This window comes from Schistocerca cancellata, chromosome 5 (assembly GCF_023864275.1).
Source record: "Schistocerca cancellata isolate TAMUIC-IGC-003103 chromosome 5, iqSchCanc2.1, whole genome shotgun sequence".
In the NCBI taxonomy this organism is placed as follows: Eukaryota; Metazoa; Arthropoda; class Insecta; order Orthoptera; family Acrididae; genus Schistocerca; species Schistocerca cancellata.
The window spans coordinates 591,074,845-591,098,926 of record NC_064630.1 but is presented as its reverse complement, the minus strand read 5'-3'; the positions used below and the strand labels follow the sequence as shown (position 1 = coordinate 591,098,926).

General features: G+C 41.9%; 1 protein-coding gene across 1 annotated transcript in view; it reads left to right on the top strand.

Moving 5' to 3' along the window:
• LOC126187423 (zinc transporter 5-like) overlaps positions 1-24,082 on the top strand; it is a 249,072-nt gene that overhangs the window by 16,507 nt on the left and 208,483 nt on the right. The window contains exon 2 of the mRNA XM_049928495.1: positions 19,919-20,171. Within this exon, the coding sequence (XP_049784452.1) occupies positions 19,981-20,171 (191 nt within the window). The 5' untranslated portion in view covers positions 19,919-19,980. The remainder of the gene's footprint in view (positions 1-19,918; positions 20,172-24,082) is intronic.

Below are 24,082 nucleotides of genomic sequence, written 5' to 3'. Positions count from 1 at the left end.
TGGGGAATTGTATTAATTATAAACGATTACGTGCGCAGTGTCGTCGTGTTATTAAAGAAAGCCAGCTGGGCTGCTTTCACAAGCTCCTTCAACAGTTTTACTCCTTCTTCTATTGTCTGGGGTAGCCTGCGCCGGCTATCTGTTACTAAGGTCCACTCACCAGTTTCTGGCTTGATGGTCGCGAATGACGTCCTTGTGGCCCCTGAGGATGTCTCCAATGCCTTCGGCCGATTTTTCGCTAAGGTTTCAAGCTCTGCTCATTACCACCGCGCCTTCCACCCCCGTAAACAGGCAGAGGAGGCAAGGCCACCTAACATCCGTTCCTCGAATCATGAAAGTTATAATGCCCCATTCACCATACGGGACCTCGAAAGTGCACTTGCCTGGTCAGGGTCCTCTGCTCCGGAGCCTGATTCTATTCATATTCAGATGCTGAAGAACCTTTCCCCTGCAGGTAAAGATTTTCTTCTTTGTACTTATAATTGCATCTGGATTGAGGGTCATGTTCCCACATGCTGGCGCGAATCTATTGCTGTCCCAATTCCTAAGCCGGGGAAGGACAAGCACTTGCCTTCCGGTTACGCCCCATTTCCCTTACCAGCTGTGTCTGTAAGGTGATGGAACAAATGGTTAACTCTCGTTTGGTTTGGCTGCTCGAATCTTGACACCTACTTACCAATGTACAATGTGGATTTTGTAGGCACCGCTCTGCTGTTGATCATCTGGTTGCCTTGTCGACCTTCATTCTGAATAACTTCTTGCGGAAATGCCAGACAGTGGCTGTGTTCTTTGATTTGGAGAAGGCTTGCGACACCTGTTGGAGGGCGGGCATTCTCCGCACCATGCATACATGGGGCCTTCACACTCGCCTCCCTCTTTTTATTCATGCATTTTTAATGGATCGACAGTTCAGGGTACGTGTGGGTTCTATCCTGTCCGACGCCTTTTGCCAGGAGAATGGGGTGCCACAAGGCTCAGTTTTGAGCGTCGCTCTCTTTGCCATAGCGATCAATCCAATAATGGATTACCTCCCAGCTGATGTATCAGGCTCCCTTTTCGTGGACGTTTTTACCATCTACTGCAGCGCACAGCGTATATGTTTCCTGGAGCGCTGTCTTCAGCGTTGTCTTGACCGTCTTTACTCCTGGAGTGTCGCCAATGGCTTCCGTTTTTCTGCTGAGAAGACGGTCTGTTTTAACTTCTGAAGCTACAAAGAGTTTCTCCCACTGTCCTTACATCTCGGTCCCGTTGTTCTCCCATTCGTGGAGACAACAAAATTTTTAGGTCTTACATTTGACAGGAAACTAAGCTGGTCTCTATCTGTGTCATATTTGGCTGCCTGTTGTACCTGTTCCCTAAATGTCCTCCGTGTTCTCAGCGGTACGTCGTGGGGAGTGGATCGAACCATCCTACTTCGCCTATATTGGTCGATCGTCCGCTCAAAGCTGAATTATGGAAGCTTTGTATACTCCGCTGCACGGCCGTCCATCTTACGCTGCCTCAACTCTATACAACATTGGGGGTTATGTCTTGCGATTGGAGCGTTCTATACTAGTCCCGTCGAGAGTCTTCATGCTGAAGCCAGTGAATTGCCACTAACCTACCGGCACGATATACTGCTTTGTCGGTATGCCTGTCGGCTATTATCAATGCCCGACCACCCTTCTTATCGTTCCTTTTTTGACGACTCTCTCGACCGTCAATACGGGTTGTATGTATCTGCCCTGCTATCTCCTGGAGTTTGCTTTCGTCGCCTCCTTCAGCAACTCGATTTTCCACTCCCTGCAACCTTTTGAGTGGACGAGAGCCAATGGCCACCTTGGCTGCGGGCTCAGGTTCGCGTTTGCCTTGACCTCAGCTCGCTCCCAAAGGAGGGCACCCCAGCTTCAGTATACTGCTCGCGGTTTGTCGAACTTTGTTCGAAGTTAATTAATACGATCTTCATTTATACAGATGGCTCTAAGAACAATGACGGTGTCTGGTGTTCTTTTATTGTTGGGGCACACAGTTTCAAATACCGGCTCCATGGCCATTGTTCAGTCTTCACAGCTGAGCTATTTGCCCTCTATCAGGCTGTTCTTTACATCCGCCACCACCGACATTCTGCTTATGTCATCTGCTCTGATTCCCTGAGCGCCATCCAGAGCCTCAGTGATCTGTATCCGGTTCACCCTTTTGTGCACTGGATCCAACATTCTCTTCAACAGCTGGCGGACGACGGTTCTCCGATTACCTTTATATGGGTTCCTGGCCATGTCAGTATCCCTGGGAACGAGGCTGCAGATGCCACGGCCATGGCTGCGGTCCTCCAGCCTTGGACAGCTTCTTGTTGTGGGCCTTCATCTGATTTTAGCAGGGTCATTTGTCAGCACATTTTATCGCTGTGGCATGCCATATGGTCTACACTTACTGAAAACAAGCTTCAGGCCTTGAAACCTCTCCCCACGCCTTGGATGACCTCTTCACGCCCTTCTCAGCGGGAGGAGGTCGTTTTGGCCCGGTTACGGATTGGACACTACTGGTTTAGCCACCTCCATCTGCTGACGGCTACGCTGGCGTCGTTCTGCCACATGGGCAATTGCTGACGGTATGCCACATTTTAACGTCCTGTCCGAATTTTAATACACTGTGCACTGATCTTGGCGTGCCATGTACTCTGGATGAAATTTTAGCGGATGACCCAGGAGCAGCTGCTCGCGTTCTTCGTTTTATCCACTTGACAAACCTGTCTAAGGACATTTGATTATGCTGTTTTCTTTTAATCCCTTGCGTGTTAATGTGCCTTAAAAAAAATCATTCAGGTTTGCTTTTATCTGTGCAAACCATTATTTCCTTATTTTAGCTTTACTGAAAGTTTCGTGGAATACCGAAACTTTTCTGCTTGACTTAGTTGGTTCAATTCTTTTAATATGACAATGGATTTTTAACCTGCATTTAAAAAAAAAATAGCTGAATGAATGTTGGTATACTTTTGAATTTCTGTATTTGGGCACACTTCCTTCTTCATTGTATTTTGGACCTAAATTTTCTGATTATTTTTCTGTCCTTTTCATGAATTTTTTCTTTGCCCATGTGTTTACAATGTGTGTTTGGGTGCCATAAAGACAGTCTGGTTTGATGACCGCTGTCGTGTCTCAAAACAGTTTTGTGTATTTTGGGAAACACATGTTGTTGTAGATATTCTTGTAACTCTGAAGGCTGTTTTCATTTTATGGCAGTGAATTTCATAACCACTCTTTTCTAGGCTGGCCTCTTGAATGGTAAAAATTTGAATTGAGAAGCTTTTGATTTTTTCGTATTTAGTTTCTAGAATTTTGGGTGTCAGTTTATACTTTGAGATTTGGAAACTTGTCCTTTCTGTTGTTTTGTGCTATGTGAATGTCCTGACAAAGAACTGCTTGTTCACCTGCAAAAACCTAGCAACCTTTCCTAATATTAGTTATTCCTGATTTAATTGATTGGTCAATTTTAAGCTTTTACTTTAGTTTTCACAACTCTTAAGACCCCTCCCATGAACCAAGGTCCTTGCTGTTGGTGGGGAGGCTTGCGTGCCTCAACGATACAGATAGCTGTACCGTAGGTGCAACCACAATGGAGGGGTATCTGTTGAGATGGATGATTGACTGACCTGCCCTTGTAACACTAACCAAAACGGCCTTGCTGTGCTGGTACTGCAAACAGCTGAAAGCAAGGGGAAACTACAGCTGTAATTTTTAATTTTTCCCAAGGGCATGCAGCTTTACTGTATGATTAAATGATGATGGTGTCCTCTTGGGTAAAATATTCCGGAGGTAAAATAGTCCCCCATTCGGATCTCCAGGCAGGAACTACTCAAGAGGATATCATTATCAGGAGAAAGAAAACTGGCGTTCTACGGCTCGGAGCGTGGAATGTCAGATCCCTTAATCGGGCAGGTAGGTTAGAAAATTTAAAAAGGGAAATGGATAGGTTGAAGTTAGATATATTGGGAATTAGTGAAGTTCAGTGGCACGAGGGACAAGACTTTTGGTCAGGTGAATACAGGGTTATAAATACAAAATCAAATAGGGGTAATGCAGGAGTAGGTTTAATAATGAATGAAAAAATAGGAGTGTGGGTAAGCTACTACAAACAGCATAGTGAACGCATTATTGTGGCCAAGATAGACACGAAGCCCAAACCTACTACAGTAGTACAAGTTTATATGCCAACTAGCTCTGCAGATGATGAAGAAATTGATGAAATCTATGATGAGATAAAAGAAATTATTCAGGTAGTGAAAGGAAATGAAAATTTAATAGTCATGGGTGACTGGAATTCGACAGTAGGAAAAGGAAGAGAAGGAAATGTAGTAGGTGAATATGGATTGGGGCTAAGAAATGAAAGAGGAAGCCGCTTGGTAGAATTTTGCACAGAGCATAACTTAATCATAGCTAACACTTGGTTCAAGAATCATGAAAGAAGGTTGTATACATGGAAGAACCCTGGAGATACTAAAAGGTTTCAGATAGATTATATAATGGTAAGAGAGAGATTTAGGAACCAGATTTTAAATTGTAAGACATTTCCAGGGGCAGATGTGGACTCTGACCACAATCTATTGGTTATGAACTGTAGATTAAAACTGAAGAAACTGCAAAAAGGTGGGAATTTAAGGAGATGAGACCTGGATAAAATGAAAGAACTAGAGGTTGTACAGAGTTTCAGGGAGAGCATAAGGGAACAATTGACAGGAATGGGGGAAAGAAATACAGTAGAAGAACAATGAGTAGCTTTGAGGAATGAAATAGTGAAGGCAGCAGAGGATCAAGTAGGTAAAAAGACAAGGGCTAGTAGAAATCCTTGGGTAACAGAAGAGATACTGAATTTAATTGATGAAAGGAGAAAATACAAAAATGCAGTAAGTGAAGCAGGCAAAAAGGAATACAAACGTCTCAAAAATGAGATCGACAGGAAGTGCAAAATGGCTAAGCAGGGATGGCTAGAGGACAAATGTAAGGATGTAGAGGCTTATCTCACGAGGGGTAAGATAGATACTGCCTACAGGAAAATTAAAGAGACCTTTGGAGAAAAGAGAACCAGTTGCATGAATATCAAGAGCTCAGATGGAAACCCAGTTCTAAGCAAAGAAGGGAAAGCAGAAAGGTGGAAGGAGTATATAGAGGGTCTATACAAGGGCGATGTTCTTGAGGACAATATTACGGAAATGGAAGAGGATGTAGATGTAGATGAAATGGGAGATACGATACTGCATGAAGAGTTTGACAGAGCACTGAAAGACCTAAGTAGAAACAAGGCCCTGGGAGTAGACAACATTCCATCAGAACTACTGACAGCCTTGGGAGAGCCAGTCCTGACAAAACTCTACCATCTGGTGAGCAAGATGTATGAGACAGATTAAATTCCCTCAGACTTCAAGAAGAATATAATAATTCCAATTCCAAAGAAAGCAGGTGTTGACAGATGTGAAAATTACCGAACTATCAGTTTAATAAGTCACAGCTGCAAAGCACTAACGCGAATTCTGTACAGACAAATGGAAAAACTGGTAAGAGCTGACCTCAGGGAAGATCAGTTTGGCTTCCTTAGAAATGTTGGAACACATGAGGCAATACTGACCCTACGACGTATCATGGAAGCTAGATTGAGGAAAGGCAAACCTACGTTTCTAGCATTTGTAGACTTAGAGAAAGCTTTTGACAATGTTGACTGAAGGTGGCAGGGGTAAAATGCAGGGAGCAAAAGGCTATTAATAATTTGTACAGAAAGCAGATGGCAATTATAAGAGTCGAGGGACATGAAAGGGAAGCAATGGTTGGGAAGGGAGTGAGACAGGGTTGTAGCCGCTCCCTGATACTATTCAATCTGTATATTGAGCAAGCAGCAAAGGAAACAAAAGAAAAGTTCGTTGTAGGTATTAAAATCCATGGAGAAGAAATATGAGATGACATTGTAATTCTGTCAAAGACAGCAAAGGACTTGGAAGAGCAGTTGAACAGAATGAATAGTGTCTTGAAAGGAGGGTATAAGATGAACATCAACAAAAGTAAAACAAGGATAATGGAATCTAGTCAAATTAAGTCGGGTGATGCTGAGGGAATTAGATTAGGAAATGAGACACTTAAAGTAGTAAAGGAGTTTTGCTATTTGGGAAGCAAAATAACTGATGATGGTCGTAGTAGAGAGGATATAAAATGTAGACTGGCAATGGCAAGGAAAGCGTTTCTGAAGAATAGAAATTTGTTAAAATCGAGTATAGATTTAAGTGTCAGGAAGTCGTTTCTGAAAGTATTTGTATGGAGTGTGGCCATGTATGGAAGTGAAACATGGACGATAAATAGTTTAGACAAGAAGAGAATAGAAACTTTTGAAATGTGGTGCTATGGAAGAATGCTGAAGATTAGATGGGTGGATCACATAACTAATGAGGAGGTATTGAATGGAATTGTGGAGAAGAGGAGTTTGTGGCACAACTTGACTAGAAGAAGGGATCAGTTGGTAGGACATGTTCTGAGGCATCAAGGGATCACCAATTTAGTACTGGGGGGCAGTGTGCAGGGTAAAAATCGTAGAGGGAGACCAAGAGATGAATACACTAAGCAGATTCAGAAGGATGTAGGCTGCAGTGCTGCAGTAGGTACTGGGAGATGAAGCTCGTACAGGATAGAGTAGCATGGAGAGCTGCATCAAACCAGTCTCAGGAATGAAGACGACAACAACAACAACAACAACAACAACAACAACTCTTAAGATTACTTTTTCTACAATACAGTTGAAAACTAATGGAAAGAGTGTGTTATCTCGTCTCTGTTGCGTTTTAACTTGAAACTGCTACTAAAATTCTTTGCCTTAAATTTACTGTATGTTCTATACCATTTAACAATTTTTCTGATGATAGCACTGAGGGAGATGGTGCATTTCTTGACATTGAATTTACATTTAGGAGGATGGCAGTTCAATTACCAGTCCTGCAACCCACATTATGGCTTTCTTTCCATGGTTTCCATAAATCTCTTAAGGCAAATGCTTGGAACCAGCAAATGCTTGGATGGTTCCTTTGAAAAGAATATGGTTGATTTTCTTCTCTATACTTCCTCCAATCCAAATTTTGTGCTCTTTGGAATAGATTGCCAACAAATTCCTTTTTTCCAGAATGCCTTTATTGCTGATACTGCCAGTCTGCTTTTTTACATCTTCTGCATTGCAGCCACCATCATTTATTTTGATGCCCACATAGCAAAACTCATTACTTTTAATGTCTCGTTTCTTAATCTGATTCCCTCAGCATTGCCTGAATTAATTGAACAACATTCCATTGCCTTTGTTTTATTTTTGTTGATGTTGATTGTTCACCTTTCTTCAACACATTAACTGTTCTGTTCATCTGCTCTTCCATATACTGTGCTGTTTCGTGACAGAATTACAATGTCATTGGCCGATCTCAAAGTTTTTATTTCTTCTCCCTGAACATTAATTCATGTTCCATATTTCTTTCTGGCTTCCTTCACAACTTGCTCAGTGTGCAGACTGAATAACATTGGGAATAGGCTACAATCCTTTCTTAATTCCCTTCTCAAGAGTGGCTGCCCTTTCATGTCCTTAGACTCTTGTGACTGCAGTCGGGTTTCTGAACAAGCTGTAAATAATCTATCAGTCCCTGTATTTTATCCCTGCTACCTTCAAAATTTCAAAAAGTGTAATCCAATCCACAGTGTCAAAAGCTTTCTCTATAGTTACGAATGCTATAAACATAGGTTTGCCTTTCTTCAATCTGTCTTCCAAGATATGTCGTAGAGACAGCATTGTCTCGTGTGTTATTACATTTCACTGGAACCCAAACTGATCTTCCCCAAGATAGACATGTACCATTTCTTCCATTCTTCTGTATATAACCATTACTTATTTAACTGATGGTCTTGTAGTACTCACATTTATTACCTTCTTCTTTAAATCTGTGGGTATTTCACGTATTTTGTATATGTTGCACAAGAGGTGGAGCAATCTTGTCATGGCTGGTTCCCTCTAGACTCTCAATAGCTTTTCGGCAATGTCATCTAATTCAGGGGCCTCATTTCCATTTTGGTTTTCAGTGCTCTGTCAGATACTTCTCATAGTGTCATATCTCCCATGTTATTTTCACTTACTTCCTCATATCTTTCTATAATATTGATCTCAAGTTTGTTTTCTTTATATAGACCCTCTATATATTCCTTTCACCTTTCCCTTCTTTGCTTAATGCTGGCTTGCCATCACACTCTTGATATTCATACAGCTGCTTGTCTTTCCTCCAAATGCCTCTTCAATTTCCCTCAGCATGTGTTTTTCCTCTAGTTATTCGTGCCTTTGCAGCTTTGGCATTTGCTGTCTAGCCATTCTTGCTTAGCTATTTTGCACTTTCTGTCAGTCTCAATTTTTAGACCTCTAGATATCGATTTGCTGACTTCATTTCTTGTACTTTATATATTTCCCTTCAGTTAGTTAAATTTAATACCTCCTGTGATATCCAGGGATTTCTATTAGGCCTTGTCTTTTTACTTATATGATCCTCTGCTGCCTTACTGATTTCATCTCTCAAAGCTGTCCATTCGTCTTCTGTTATATTCCTTTTCCCTTTTTCAGTCTAACATTGGCTAACGCTCCCACTGAACTCTTCAGAATATCTGATCCCTACAGTTTATCCAGGTCCCCATCTCCTTAATTTCCTGCCTTTGGCAATTTTTTTCAGTTTTTGTCTGCAAGTAATAACCAGTAAATTATAGTCAGAGTTTGCATATGCCCCTAGAAATACTCCTGTTCATCCTGCCATCGCACTTCTCTAATTACCACTATTTCTAACTTCAACTCATCTTTTTCCCATTTTAGAACTCCAGTTTTGTTTTCCCTAATGATGTCATGCTCCTGAGAAGTCCATGCCAGGAGATATGCTTGGGAGATTACTTTATCCCCAGAATATATTACCCAGGAGGAAGCCATCATCAATAAGCCATACAGAGCTACATACACTCAGGAAAAAAGTTATGCCTATAGTTTCCCCCATTGCTTTCAGCTGTACGCAGTACCAGCACAGAAAGGCCATGTTGGCTAATGTTACAAGGCCAGATCAGTCAATCGCCCAGCTATTTCCCCTGCAACTACTGAAAAGTTTGTTGCCTCTCTTCAGGAACCACGAGTCAATCTGGCATCTCTAGTGATAGCCCTCGATTGTGGTTGCATCTATGGTATGGCTTGTACCACTGAGGCAAGCAAACCACCCCACCATATCACGATCCGTTGTTCATGAGGTGAGGTGAGGGGAGGGGGGAGGATATTAGAAAGTGCTTTTCTCTGTTACAGTAATGAAAAACTATATTTTTACAATGGATCAAGAGACTGTCATAGTTGAGGTGACAACCTTAGATACAGAGAGGAGGGGGGAATCGGGGAGGGGATTAGAAATCTGAGAGAGAAAGGGGGGAGGGTCAGAAATCTTTGTTTATTTATCCAGCTTTTCCAAGTCATGTTACTATGGTGCTTTCACCAGTAACATTGTGCATGGTGGACCTGACATCAGCTAATGAAGAGACTAAAATAAGTAGTAACTGTTTCATACATCATAATTTACACCTTGTTAATGTTGAGGTAGAGAAGAAAGCATTGCAGACATTTATTAAAACTGTTAAACAAAGATTTGTAGCATAGAATGTCATATTTACCACATTTCATGCTTGACATTGGTGGCAACATTTAAGGATGTATATTACAGAAACTCAACTCTGTTGTGGACTGGACAATTAAAAATGTGGAATAAATAGGAGAAGGTGTTTCTCCGATCATAGGAATATTACAGAAAGGTTGATGACAAGCTGAAAATATAAAACTTGGTTTGTACAGTTGTAGAGTTTAGTTGTGCTACAAGCATAAATTTAAGATATGAAAATGGAGAAAGCTGTTTTGATTATGTCCCTCAGGTGGTGTAACACAACCTGTATACCTGAAAATTATTTCAGATATCAAACATAACTAGAGCAGCCTGCCATTTGATTGAATTCTGGCTCTCTTTATACAGAAAATCACTGTACTGTAACTTTCTGGTCACTTTAATTTACTCTTATTCGCTCTTGGTGCCCATAGTACTTTTCTGATTGTCAGTAGATGCTTTATGGCCTCATGTCAATATTTTCGCTGAACATTTCACAACAAAATAAAATTACTGCCAGATAATTAAAATTGTCTTCTTCCCAAGGAGTGCCAATGGACTATTAGAAAAAAAAGTTATTAGTGAATTGAAAGAAATGTTGGTGATGGGAACAATTTTTTTCTGCTCTAGTAGATCAAACCAGTTGCTGCACCAATTGTGAAGTGGAAAAGACAAATACGTTTTCCATTTTCCATGAACAGTAAATTACATTGTGATTTTCCAGATAAGAAATCAGGGAATATAAATACACACATCAAAAAGAGTTTTGCATCACCTCTGTTCCGAGAGTTCTGGAAGCTGTACGGGAAATTGGAAGAGAGATCAACATAAACATAATTTCCGTCTTTTTTATTGCTCATGAAAACCATACATTGTGTGTTGTACCACCATACATAGAGATCTTCAGAGGTGGTGGTCCAGATTACTTTATGCACCGGTAGCTGTAATTCCCAGTAACATGCCCTCTTGCATTGATACATGCCTGTATTTGTTGTGGCATACTATCCACAAGTTCATCAAGGCACTGTTGGTCCAGATTGTCCCACTCCTCAAAGGCAATTCGGCGTAGATCCTTCAGAGTGGTTGGTGGGTCACGTCGTCCATAAACAGCGCTTTTCAATGTATCCCAGGCATGTTTGATAGGGTTAATATCAAGAGAACATGCTGGCCACTCTAGTTGAGCGATGTCGTTATCCTGAAGGAAGTCATTCACAAGATGTGCACGATGGGGATGCAAATTGTCACCCATGGAGACGAATGCCTCGCCAATATGCTGCCAATATGGGTACACTATTGGTCAGAGGATGGCATTCAAGTATTGTACACTGTTTGAGTCATAACACGACGCCCTGTGGCTGCACGAAAAGCATTATTCAACATGGTGGTGTTGCTGTCAGGGTTTCTCCAAACCATAATCCATAGGTAGCAGTCATCCACTGCAGTAGTAGCCCTTGGGTGGCCTGAACGAGGCATGTCATCCACAGTTCCTGTCTCTCTGTATCTCCTCCATGTCCAAACATCACTTTGATTCACTCCAGATGCCTGGACACTTCCCTTGGTGAGAGCCCTTCTTGGCACAAAGTAACAATGTGGATGCGATCAAACCACGGTATTGACCATCTAGGCATGGTTGAACTTCAGGTAACACAAGCCATGTACCTCCTTCCTGGTGCAGTGACTGGAACTGATCGGCTGTTGGACCCCCTCCATCTAATAGGCACTGCTCATGCGTGGTTGCTTACATCTTCGGGCGGGTTTAGTGACATCTCTGAACAGTCAAAGGGACTGTGTCTGTGGTACAATATCCACAGTCAATATCTATCTTCAGGAGTTCTGGGAACCGGGATGATGCAAATTTTTTTATGATGTGTGTAAGAACATAACTTCCCTGGTGGTCCAACTGTTCTGTGAGCACATTCATGGTAAGTATGGATCCCAAGCCATTGCAGCCTCTGACTCATAAACCATGAAGGCTTCTTTGATGTGAAGGATTCTGATTGTGGCCTTTTTTCTTCCACCCTCCTGATATCTCCTTTTTTAGCAAATCAGTTATGGTGTCCAATTAGCACCTTTGCCCTCCGTTATTCAAAAGTTTCTCAGTAGTGTGGGCTGTGCAGGGAAGGTTGGCCAGTGTGGCGTGTATGCCAAGAAATGTGAAATTCCACCATCTGTGTGTGTGTGTGTGTGTGTGTGTGTGTGTGTGTGTGTTACATGAAAATTGCCCATTCACAGTAGACAACCTCTGTAGTTGGGTTGTCAAGTACCTGTATGGCTGACGCTGTCCCACTGTTGGTTCCTGTGTATGTGCCCATGTATTCGTAGGGGTATGTGTGTATTGTATTTGAGACACAGGGATTTCATACACCTATGTCATATACCCATTATTGTGGTGAGTTGGCACACAAAATGAGAAAAGCTGCTGGTTAGTGGGGAAGGAACCAAGGCACACACAGTGAAAAGACATAAACAATCCCAAACTTGTGATCATATGCTTCCAAGTATCTAGTCATCTTTGTCCACCATCTTTCGTATTACAGGTGGATCGCTATCGTTCTGGGTCTGAGTGACTTGTCCTTTCTTTTTAGCCTTCCACAATATATCCCTCTCTCTTCTCTGACTCTCTGATGAAGCGAGTTTTAGTTACGAAAGATGTGTAGTGTTTCCTTTTGACTTTGTCTGTTGGCAGTATTATATATTTCACTTCTTGAAGGTTAAGTACTGAACAGCAGTTCTTTCTTGTAGTACAGGATGGTTATAATTCAAGTTAAACTTTCAAACTGCTGTAGAAATAACACCACTGGTCAGAATGACATCAAATTGCAACAGAATATTATTGGAGAAGGGGGAAAACGTATGGCAGAAGAAAAATAAATAGTTACAAAATGTAGCAATAGATGGGGCTGTAAGCATCATAATTTAATAGTAGTTGACTATAAATGTCAAATGAATCATTCAACAGTGCCTAAGGTGTATGTTTGATGTTAAACAAACTCTACTACTCAGAGTGCATGGGTGTACAGGTGTGATACTGTTAATTATGTAAGCCCATCCAACATGGCAAGGTCATATCACATCAGATGGGAAAAATCGGTTTTTAATTGTCCTGAGGCCAAAAATCACATAAAAAGCATCAATCAAAATCAAATCGGATTATTAATTTCCATGTGACTGGCGCAAAAAATATTCAATGTGCTGGTCACCGTTTTCAAGTTGAAATCGAGAAACAGCATGTTCCACAGCTGATCAAAGTGTTTCCAGGGTCCTGTTTAGAATGTGTTGTGCAGTGTCGGCCTTCAATACAGCTAAGTTTCCAGTCAGAACACTGAACACATCATCTTTCAGATAGCCCCACAGCCAGAAGTCACACGGCTTAAGATCAGGTGAACGGGGTGGCCAGGCTTTAGGGAAACGTGGCTGATAATTCTAGCATTTCAGAAGTGGCACTTCAGCAGCTGCTTAACTGGATTTGCAATGTGCGAAGGTGTGCCATCTTGCATAAAAATGATCCCATCCACATATCCACACTGTTGGAGAGCTGGAATGATGTGGTTGTGCAAAAGCCACTCATAGGGCTTACCAGTGACGGTACAGCTAACAGGACTGGAAGCACGTGCCTCCTTGAAAAAAATATGGCCCTATGATATATGATGCCGTAAACCCACACCACACAGTGACCTTTTCAGGGTGAAGTGATACTGGTTGATTTGCATGTGGATTTTCCGTTGCCCATATTCGACAATTCTGTGTAGTGACATACCCTGTCAGGTGGAAGTGGGCTTCGTCTGTTCACAAAATCTTCCACAGCCAATCACTGTCCACTTCCATGCAGGCAAGAAATTCTAAAGCGAAGGTCTCTCTTGCTGGCAGGTCAACTGGAAGCAACTAGTGCACATGGGTAATTTTGAATGGGTAGCAAAGAAGGATGTTTTGTAGGATTTTACGCACCATGCTCACTGGTATGTGCAATGTTCAGGCAATTTTCCATGCACTACACGTTTGCACACCACCACTTGTCTCCTCCTGCATTGCTGTGGCCACTGTTTCCACTAACATCGAATCAATTCGTTTTCTCCCTCTAGCACGTTGCACACCAAAAGAACCTGTCTTTTCAAATTTCTGAATCATTTTCTCCAGACCCACGGCAGTCATTGGATCAATACCTTTTTTCAAACCCTTCAGTGTCCAGAACTTCTGCAGAGCGATGTGTGCTCAGTCGTCATTCCCACCCCCGACTAACACGCTTTGAGGCTCAGAAGAATATGAATGCTACATTCTGCACAAATGACAACAAATTCTACACCATTGGTTATAGACATCTATCTTGAGGATATTAGTTTCCTATAATAGAAATTAACCTTCCCTGTGTATTGATGACACATGCATTTATTACAATTCTTAAAACGTAACTATCACAAAACAGCAGCTACAGCCTGCCAAAATTTAAAGCCCACAGATAGCCAACTTCCTGATTTGACAACTTCAGCGTTACTTCACTACACTATCCACATACATAATTGTGAACCGCCATATTTTCTTCTTGGATAAAAGGACAGAACCTTTACAGGAACAACCATGGTCTGGTGTCCTGATAGCAGCATGTTTATACTCTACCCTTTTTCAAATAAGCGTGATCTTCCTGAAGCTTTTCTCACAATCATTCTTGCAGGCACCTTCTTGGAGGCTTGCTTGCTATGGAGTATCATGACAGGTATTGGGAGATTGAATAACGTAAAATACAAATCCACCAAAAATAAATGCGAAATATGTCTGTTAAAAAAGCAAGTAAAAATTCTCTCAATGCCTTCCTAAGACACAGTCTCCACTCCTTCCAATTTGACTATGTAAGTGTAGACCACATGTGGTGTGAATTCAAAGAAATAGATCAACAGTTTATGAAAGATATATACCAAATAAATTAATAGAAGACATTACATAACCCCCTTGGCACACAAAACAGATTATAATACTGTCACTGAAGCAACAAAAAAGAAGCATGTCAAATTTTAAAGAATGCAAAATCCCCAAGATTGCCTAAGTTTTGTAGAAGCTTGAAATTTAGTGTGATCTTCAGTGTGAGATGCTTTCAATAGTTTTTACAGTGATACTCTGTCTTGAAATGTGATGGGAAACCCAAAGAGATTTTGGTCATGTGTAAAATACACCAGTGGCAAGACGCAAGCAGTACCTTAATTTCACAATAGAAATGGTACTGTTACTCGTGACAGTACCACTACAGCAGAGACACTAAACATCGTTTTCTCAAATTCCTTCACCAAGAAGACAAATTAAATATACCAGAATTCGAATCGAGAACAACAGCCTACATTAGTAACTCAGATGTAGATATTCTCACTGTAGTGAAGCAGCTTTAATCACTTAATAAAAGCAAGACCTGTGGTCTGGATTTATACAAGTTATGTTCCTTTCAGTGGATGTGGATATAATAGCTCCATACTTAGCAATCATATACAACCACTCGCTAATCAAAAGATCCACACCTGAAGAGTGGAAAGTTGCACAGGTCACACCAATACTCAAGAAAGGAAATAAGAGTAATCTGCTGAATTACAGATCCTTATCACTAACGTCGATTTGGAGTAGGAGTTTGGAACATGTAGTGTGTTCAAACATTATGAATTACCTAAAAGAAAACAATTTATTGACAACACTTATTCAGAAAATATCATTCTTGGAAAACACAACTAGCTCTTTATTCTCGTGAAGTAACGAGTGCTATCGACAGCAAATTGGTTCCATATTTCTAGATTTCCACAAGGCCTTTGACACAGTTCCTCACAAGCAAGTTCTAATCACATTGGATGCCTACAGAGTACCATCTCAGTTGCATGGATGGATTCAAGATTTCCTGTCAGAAAGGTCACAGTTCATAGTAATCGATGGGAAGACATTGAGTAAAACAGAAGTGCTATCTGGTGTCCCTCAAGGAAGTGTTATATAGGCCCTCTGCTGTTCCTAATCTGTATAAATGATTTAGGAGAGTCTGAACAGCCCTCTTAGATTGTTTGCGGATGATACTGTCATTTACCATCTTGTAAAATCATCAGATGATTGCAAAATGATTTAGGAAAGATAGCTGTATGGCGCAAAACTTGGCAGTTGAATCTGAGTAATTTAGTAATGCAAAGTGTGAAGTTACCCACCTGAGTACTAAAAGGAATCTGCTAAACCTCGTTTACACAGTAAATCACACAAATCTAAAGGCTGTGAATGCAACTAAGTACTAAGGGATTAGAGCGAGGTGGCACAGTGGCTAGCACACTGGACTCACATTTGGGAGGGCAATGGTTCAATCCCATGTCCGACCATCCTGATTTAGGTTTTCCGTGATTTCCCTAAATTGCTCCAGGCAAATGCCTGGTTGGTTCCTTTGAAAGGGCACAGCCAACTTCCTTCGCTGTCCTTCCCTAATCTGATGAGACCGATGACCTCACTGTCTGGTCTCTTCCCCTAAACAACCCAACCCAACTAATGGATTACAGTTACGAATATCTTAAATTGAAACTTATAGACAATGTTGTGGTGAAGCAAACCAAAGACTGTGATTTATTGGCAGAACACTTAGAATATGCAACAGGTCTACTAAAGCAGCTGTCTTCACTACATGTCGGTCCTCTTGTGGAGTATTGCTGCACGTTGTATAACATGCACCAGGTAGGATTGACAGAGGACATCGACAAAGTTCAAAGAAGGGCAGGTCATTTCCTATTATTGCAAAATAGGAGAGAGAGTGCCGCAAATATGATAAGTGAATTGAGGTGGGAATCATAAAAATGTGTTTTTTGTTGCAGCACGATTTCCTCTTGAAATTTCAGTCACAGACTTCCTCCTCCGATTGTGAAAATATTTTATTGGTGCCCACCTACATAGGGAGATACGATCATCATGATAAAATAACAGAAATCACCGCTTTCATTAATACATTTAAGTGTTCACTTTTCCCACACGCTGTTTGAGTGTGGAGCGGTAGACAATTGAGGATGGCTTGATGAACCCTACGTCAGATGTTTAATTTGAATTGCAGAGTAATCATATGGATATAGGTACAGAACTTCGTCTAGGTATATCCTTCAGGCCAGAAAACATAACAGACCTATGTCTTCTGCAGTGACTGTTTTAGGCAGTGGTGAACAAATTCCAGAGTTTGTAAATCATTTATACCAATGGTTCATGTGACAATGACCAAACGGGTTGCGCCTCTGACACAGTGAGCAGCACTCCATACTGCAGGAATATACCATCTTTATTGCAGAACCGGTAACCATTGTGTGAGCTTTTAGATGCCTCTACAGCTACTCCTCACACAAGTCTGTTCTAATCTGCAGTGATTCTGAGCATTTTACAAGCCATAGCAACTCTTTCCTGCCGCCAACATCCACTGGTATTGTCTATTCATCACCTTCTCTCTGAGTTCCAAAACCCTGGAAGGTCAGTTATTTTTCTGTGGACCCTGTGGCATGTCGAAATCCCAGGAAATGAATTTATGGATCATTTTCAAAGGACGTTATGAAAAAGAATGACCTAAAGTTAAAGGTAATGGACCTCAGGATATGGAGGGCACTATACCGACAACTAATAGTGTCGTGGAATGGATAGTGGTATTCTGTAGCTACACCTAACTAGCTATGTTTCATAAAAGATTCATGTCTTCATGTAGAATGTCTTGACAAGAATCTAAAATTCTTCACTGACTCCAGATCGATCTCATTAGGCTCCCCCTTTCTTAAATAAGCTGCACCATTTTACTACAGCTGTGATTACACACCTTAACTTCATTAAAGATAGACATTGATGCTACCTGACTCACTATCCTCAATTTTAGCCAATGAAAACCAACCAGTGCATCTAATCTTAGAATTTATCTGATGATGCAGCGTTTATAATGTTATTTGAAGGTCAGACAGTATTGTCTTGCCAGCCCTTGGGCAGGGGGTGGTCGGTTGCCTTGCAGGTGCAGTCTACCATGGAAGACCTCTGGCTGTTCTTGGCTAGTAGCTTGGTCTTTGAACCCATGTTCTAATTTTCTTATTCTTTTACATCTGTTATTGTTTTAGTCTAAGTGTGTTAACATTATTTGCTCTTACAGTTTCATTGAGCTGCCTATCTCACTCGTCTTTTATAGTGATCAGAGACCTTATAATCAGGCACAGAAGGTGTGCCACTTTTCGTTATCCCAAGAGGACCTTAGGACATTTTTAGCTGGAATACTTCATCCATTATGATACCTTACCTTACCTTTATAGCTGGTTTAATCCTCATCTTTTACTTTTTCTCTCAGATGAACATGATGATGGTCATCTCGGCTGTCCATCTCATTTCTTTTAGAAAATTTTTATTTGTGTGACACTCTGAGGATGGAGGGAGCAGTGACCTAGCAGTTTGATCCCTTAAACCCATCATTCCTATTCAATCCAAAACACAACTTATCTATTCACTATATTGTGTGTATATACACTCCTGGAAATGGAAAAAAGAACACATTGACACCGGTGTGTCAGACCCACCATACTTGCTCCGGACACTGCGAGAGGGCTGTACAAGCAATGATCACACGCACGGCACAGCGGACACACCAGGAACCGCGGTGTTGGCCGTCGAATGGCACTAGCTGCGCAGCATTTGTGCACCGCCGCCGTCAGTGTCAGCCAGTTTGCCGTGGCATACGGAGGTCCATCACAGTCTTTAACACTGGTAGCATGCCGCGACAGTGTGGACGTGAACCGTATGTGCAGTTGACGGACTTTGAGCGAGGGCGTATAGTGGGCATGCGGGAGGCCGGGTGGACGTACCGCCGAATTGCTCAACACGTGGGGCGTGAGGTCTCCACAGTACATCGATGTTGTCGCCAGTGGTCGGCGGAAGGGGCACGTGCCCGTCGACCTGGGACCGGACCGCAGCGACGCACGGATGCACGCCAAGACCGTAGGATCCTACGCAGTGCCGTAGGGGACCGCACTGCCACTTCCCAGCAAATTAGGGACACTGTTGCTCCTGGGGTATCGGCGAGGACCATTCGCAACAGTCTCCATGAAGCTGGGCTACGGTCCCGCACACCGTTAGGCCGTCTTCCGCTCACGCCCCAACATCGTGCAGCCCGCCTCCAGTGGTGTCGCGACAGGCGTGAATGGAGGGACGAATGGAGACGTGTCGTCTTCAGCGATGAGAGTCGCTTCTGACTTGGTGCCAATGATGGTCGTATGCGTGTTTGGCGCCGTGCAGGTGAGAGCCACAATCAGGACTGCATACGACCGAGGCACACAGGGCCAACACCCGGCATCATGGTGTGGGGAGCGATCTCCTACACTGGCCGTACACCACTGGTGATTGTCGAGGGGACACTGAATAGTGCACGGTACATCCAAACCGTCATCGAACCCATCTTTCTACCATTCCTAGACCGGCAAGGGAACTTGCTGTTCCAACAGGACAATGCACGTCCGCATGTATTCCGTGCCACCCAACGTGCTCTAGAAGGTGTAAGTGAACTACCCTGGCCAGCAAGATCTCCGGATCTGTCCCCCATTGAGCATGTTTGGGACTGGATGAAGCGTCGTCTCACGCGGTCTGCACATCCAGCACGAACGCTGGGCCAACTGAGGCGCCAGGTGGAAATGGCATGGCAAGCCGTTCCACAGGACTACATCCAGCATCTCTACGATCGTCTCCATGGGAGAATAGCAGACTGCATTGCTGCGAAAGGTGGATATACACTGTACTAGTGCCGACATTGTGCATGCTCTGTTGCCTGTGTCTATGTGCCTGTGGTTCTGTCAGTGTGATCATGTGATGTATCTGACCCCAGGAATGTGTCAATAAAGTTTCCCCTTCCTGGGACAATGAATTCACGGTGTTCTTATTTCAATTTCCAGGAGTGTATATATAAGTTCCAGTTTGTTAGGTCAGGTGCGTTGCTATTGGCAAGCCATAATGTTAGATTTCAAGAAGGTTTATGTTCATCACTTGGATCACTGAATGTTGTTTACTGAATAGTACAAAAAGAAAATATTTTGGAACTAATGTGGTGTACCAGCTGCTCTGTGCCTCTATATTGTGCATTTTTATTGAGAGCATTGCATTTAAGCTTAACATATTCACTGCTTGCTACAAAGTTTACTAGAAATGTTACAAGTATTTTACAGGTTATAAGTATTAACATATCTGTTTTATAGTTTTGTTATTACATCCTGTAACAATCATGTAAAAGTAGATGAACATTGTTTTTATTTATTTACTTATTTATTTCAGGGTGTTCCTCAACAAAAGAACAAGTAATATTGTGGCAGTGGATTCGCTCCTGGAGTAGTACTATGAAAGGCATACCTGGGAGATACATCAGTGAAACACCTGAATCACGAGCTATTTATCCATCATCTAAGGACAGCTGGTTCATATCGTTTCTTGTTCTTAGCAAAGGACTCGGCTGCTTTGGCGTGTTCTTAGGATGTGATCTGTTGAAGAAACTCAGTGTTATTCCGCTGGTGTGTTTTGTTAAATGCATGTAAGTATTAGTTTTAATTTACTTCTTGTGGCATTGGTTGTAAATATAAATAAAAACCTTCTTTTACTACATGTACACTAAATTAATTGAAGTTTAGATACTTTGTCCATGGAGGAGTACTGTAACTCTGCAGTTAAATTTTCTTCCATTGTTACAACCCTGTATGTTTGACAAGCTACAGGTATTTTGCATTAATTCGGAGATTGACTGGAGGCGTGTTTCACATTAAGAGCTCAGTCTGTTATTGTATGATGCTGAAGTAACTGGGTACATTTGAATGAAGAACTGTTAAAAAAAGTGTGGCTAGACTTTCCAGTCTTCCCTACATACAAATAGGTCAAAGGAAGACAGCTTGTGCCTGTCTGCAGCTTCATATACATACATACTCTGCAAGCCTCCATAAGGTGCATGACAGAGGGTACCACATACCCATTTCCTGTTCCACATGCAAATACAGCAAGGGGAGAAAGACACACTAAAAGTGTCCATACAAGACCTAATTTCTTGCATCTTATCTTTGTGGTCCTTATGCAAAACGTATGTTAGCATCAGTTAAATCAAAAAGAGCATTGTCGTCCTTCCTGCCAGGGATTCCCATTTGATATTGTGAAGCATCTTGCTTGCATGCTGATTGAACATACCCGTAATAAATCTAGCAGCGTGTCTCTGAATTGCTTCAGTGTTTTCTTTTAATCCAACCTGGTGGGGATCCCAAACATGTGAACAGTGCTCAAGAATGGATCACACTAGAGTTCTGTACACCTTCTCCTTTATGGATGAACTACAGTTTTTCAAGATTCTCCCAATAAAATATAGTCAAGCATTTGCCTTCCCACCTATCAACATGACATGCTGATTCTATTTTGCATTTCTAGGCATACTAGATATTTAATCATTGTGACTCTGAAGCATCTACATCTACATCTACACCTACATTTATACTCCGCAAGCCACCCAATGGTGTGTGGCGGAGGGCACTTTACGTGCCACTGTCATTACCTCCCTTTTCTGTTCCAGTCGCGTATGGTTAGCGGGAAGAACGACTGTCTGAAAGCCTCCGTGCGCGCTCGAATCTCTCTAATTTTACATTCGTGATCTCCTCAGGAGGTATAAGTAGGGGGAAGCAATATATTCAATATCTCATCCAGAAACGCACCCTCTCGAAACCTGGCGAGCAAGCTACACCGCGATGCAGAGCGCCTCTCTTGCAGAGTCTGACACTTGAGTTTGCTAAACATCTCCGTAACGCTATCACGGTTACCAAATAACCCTGTGATGAAACGCACCCTACTATTGCTGTACTCGAACAATACAGGATTGTTTGTCCTATGTATCCCCACTGATGTACATTTTTCTACAGTTAGAGCAAGCTGACATTCATCACACCAGCGTCTTGTATCTCCTTACAGTCGCTCAAGAACAACACCTGCCTGTACAACACAGAATCGTCAGCAAACAGTTGTAAATTACAGGTCACCCTGTCTGCTAGATCATTCAGATCATTTATGTATATAGAGAACAATAGTAGTCCTATAACACTATTCAAGAGCACACCTGATGTTGGCCCCCTTGTCTGTTAGGAACATTCACCGTCAAGGACAATGTATTGGGTTCCATTACTTAAAAAAGTCTTCAGGCCACTTGTGTATCTGGGTACCTAATCCATATGCTTGAACCCTTATCAACAGTGTGCTATGGAGTACTGTGTCAAACATTTCTAGAAATCTGGGAATGTAGAATCTGCCTGTCACTCTCCTTCCATGGTTCTTAGGATATTGTATGAGAAAAGGGCAATCTGAGTGTCGCAAGAGTGATGCTTTCTAAATCTCTGCTGATTTGTGGGCAGAAGCTTTTCTGTCTCAAGGAAATTTATTATTTTCGAACTTGGAATGTGTACGGGAATTCTGCAGCAAACCACAGTTAAGGATATAGGTCTGTAATTAAGTGGGTCCATTATTTTACCTTTCTTATACGTAGGAGTCACCTGTGCTTTTTTCCAGTTGCTTGGCAGTTTTCTCTGAGTGAGAGATTTGCGATAAAGGCTGGCTAAACAGGGGGCTAATAGCACAGAGCACTCTCTGTAGAATCAAATTGGGAATCCGTCTGGACCTGATGACTTATCTGTTTTCGCCTCTTTCAGGTGTTTTCCTTGGCCACTGCTCCATGTGAGAGTCTATATTAAAGTCAAACAACAGTGTGTTTGTACAATCCACCTGTGTGAAAGATTTCTTAAACTTGAAATTTAAAACTTCAGCTTTCCTTTTGCTGTCTGCTGTTGCCACCCCAGACTGATTGACAAGTGGCTGGATAGAAGTGTTTGACTCCCTTAGTGATTTTACATATGACAAGAATTTTGTCAGGTTCTCGGCAAGCTTTTTTGCTAAGGTATGACAGTAAAAGATGCCGCATGCTTCAGGCATTGATCTTCTTACGGTCGCACGAATTGCTACTACCTTTAGCCTGTCAACATTTGCGGATTGTGTTTTGAACCGAGAGCGCAACAATCTCTTCTTCCTCAGAATTCTGCTAACTGTATTATTAAACCATGAAGGGTCCTTTTCATCCGTAATCCATTTATTTGCCACATACGTCTCCAGAGCGTGATTTACAGTCAGATTAAACTTTACCAATAATTCCTCTATGTCTGTGATATTGGTGCTAAGTGATTCCATTCATTGTCTAAATTGGATACTAACTATTACTTACCTGCCTTTTCTAGCATAAATACTCTTGTAGCCTTCTGGATGGATTCATTAGCTTTAGTAATAATCATCACTGTGATGACATGATGATCACTAATCCATGTCTCTATACCAACACTGTTGATAAGGTCAGGACTGTTTGTAGCTACAAGGTCTAAAATATTGCCTTTGTGTGTGGGTTGTCTAATTGTTCAAGGCAGTTTTCAGAAAATGTATTTAGAAGTACTTCACAAGAATGACTGCCTGTACCACCTGCAGTAAATCTATATAGACGTCCCAGTCTACGCTCAGTAGATTAAAATCACCTCCAACTAACACTGCATGATCTGGGTATTTCCACACTACTGAACCTTACTTTCCTTGAATGATTCTACAACTATTGTGGCAGAATCAGGTGGCTGGTGTAAAAACATATTATTATTAACTTGATTTCACCTATGCTTGTTACTCATGTCCAGATTAACTTCACTGTCAGGCAAAATTTTGACCCCAATAGACACTATATTTTGGTCAACAACAATGAAGACTCCTCCTCCTTGTGGCATCTCATCTGTCATTTTGATATATGTTGCTTGCCTCACTAAATATTTCAGAGCTTTCTACTTAAGTTTCAGCCAGCTCTTGGCCCTGAGAATAATTTGAGTGTGTTAACTTACCTGGAGGGCACTAAGTTCAGGAAAGTTATTACAAAAATTTTGACAGTTTATTTTTACAACTTTGACAGTCAAAGTGTGTCTACTTTGTATGGATTTAATTTTGCTCTGTGCATATCAACTGGCAAGCATTCATCAGAGGACCTCAAACTACTGCCTAATCTAAAACAACCCCATATTCGCTACACAAGTACTCCACTACCCAAGTAGCTGCTTCCTGTGCGTAGTGCACCCCTGACCAATCGTGGGGAACCTACTACTTTCCAATCCATAATGCAGGTTGAGAAACCTGCAGCCATGAGTGTCACAGAATCAACGGAGCCTCTGGTGGAGACCCTCCACACGACTCCAAATAAAAGGATCTCTATCGACTATTGGTATTATGCTGCAAATTGTGTTCTGCTTGTACCCCATTAGAGAAGCCAGCATTCTTCACCATTTCTGCCAGCAGCACATAGGAATTGAGGATGTTCTCAGAATCCATATAACAGGTGTAATTGGTGCCGACATGAGCAACACCTTGCAGACTATTGCATAGCACTATTACCCTAAAGGG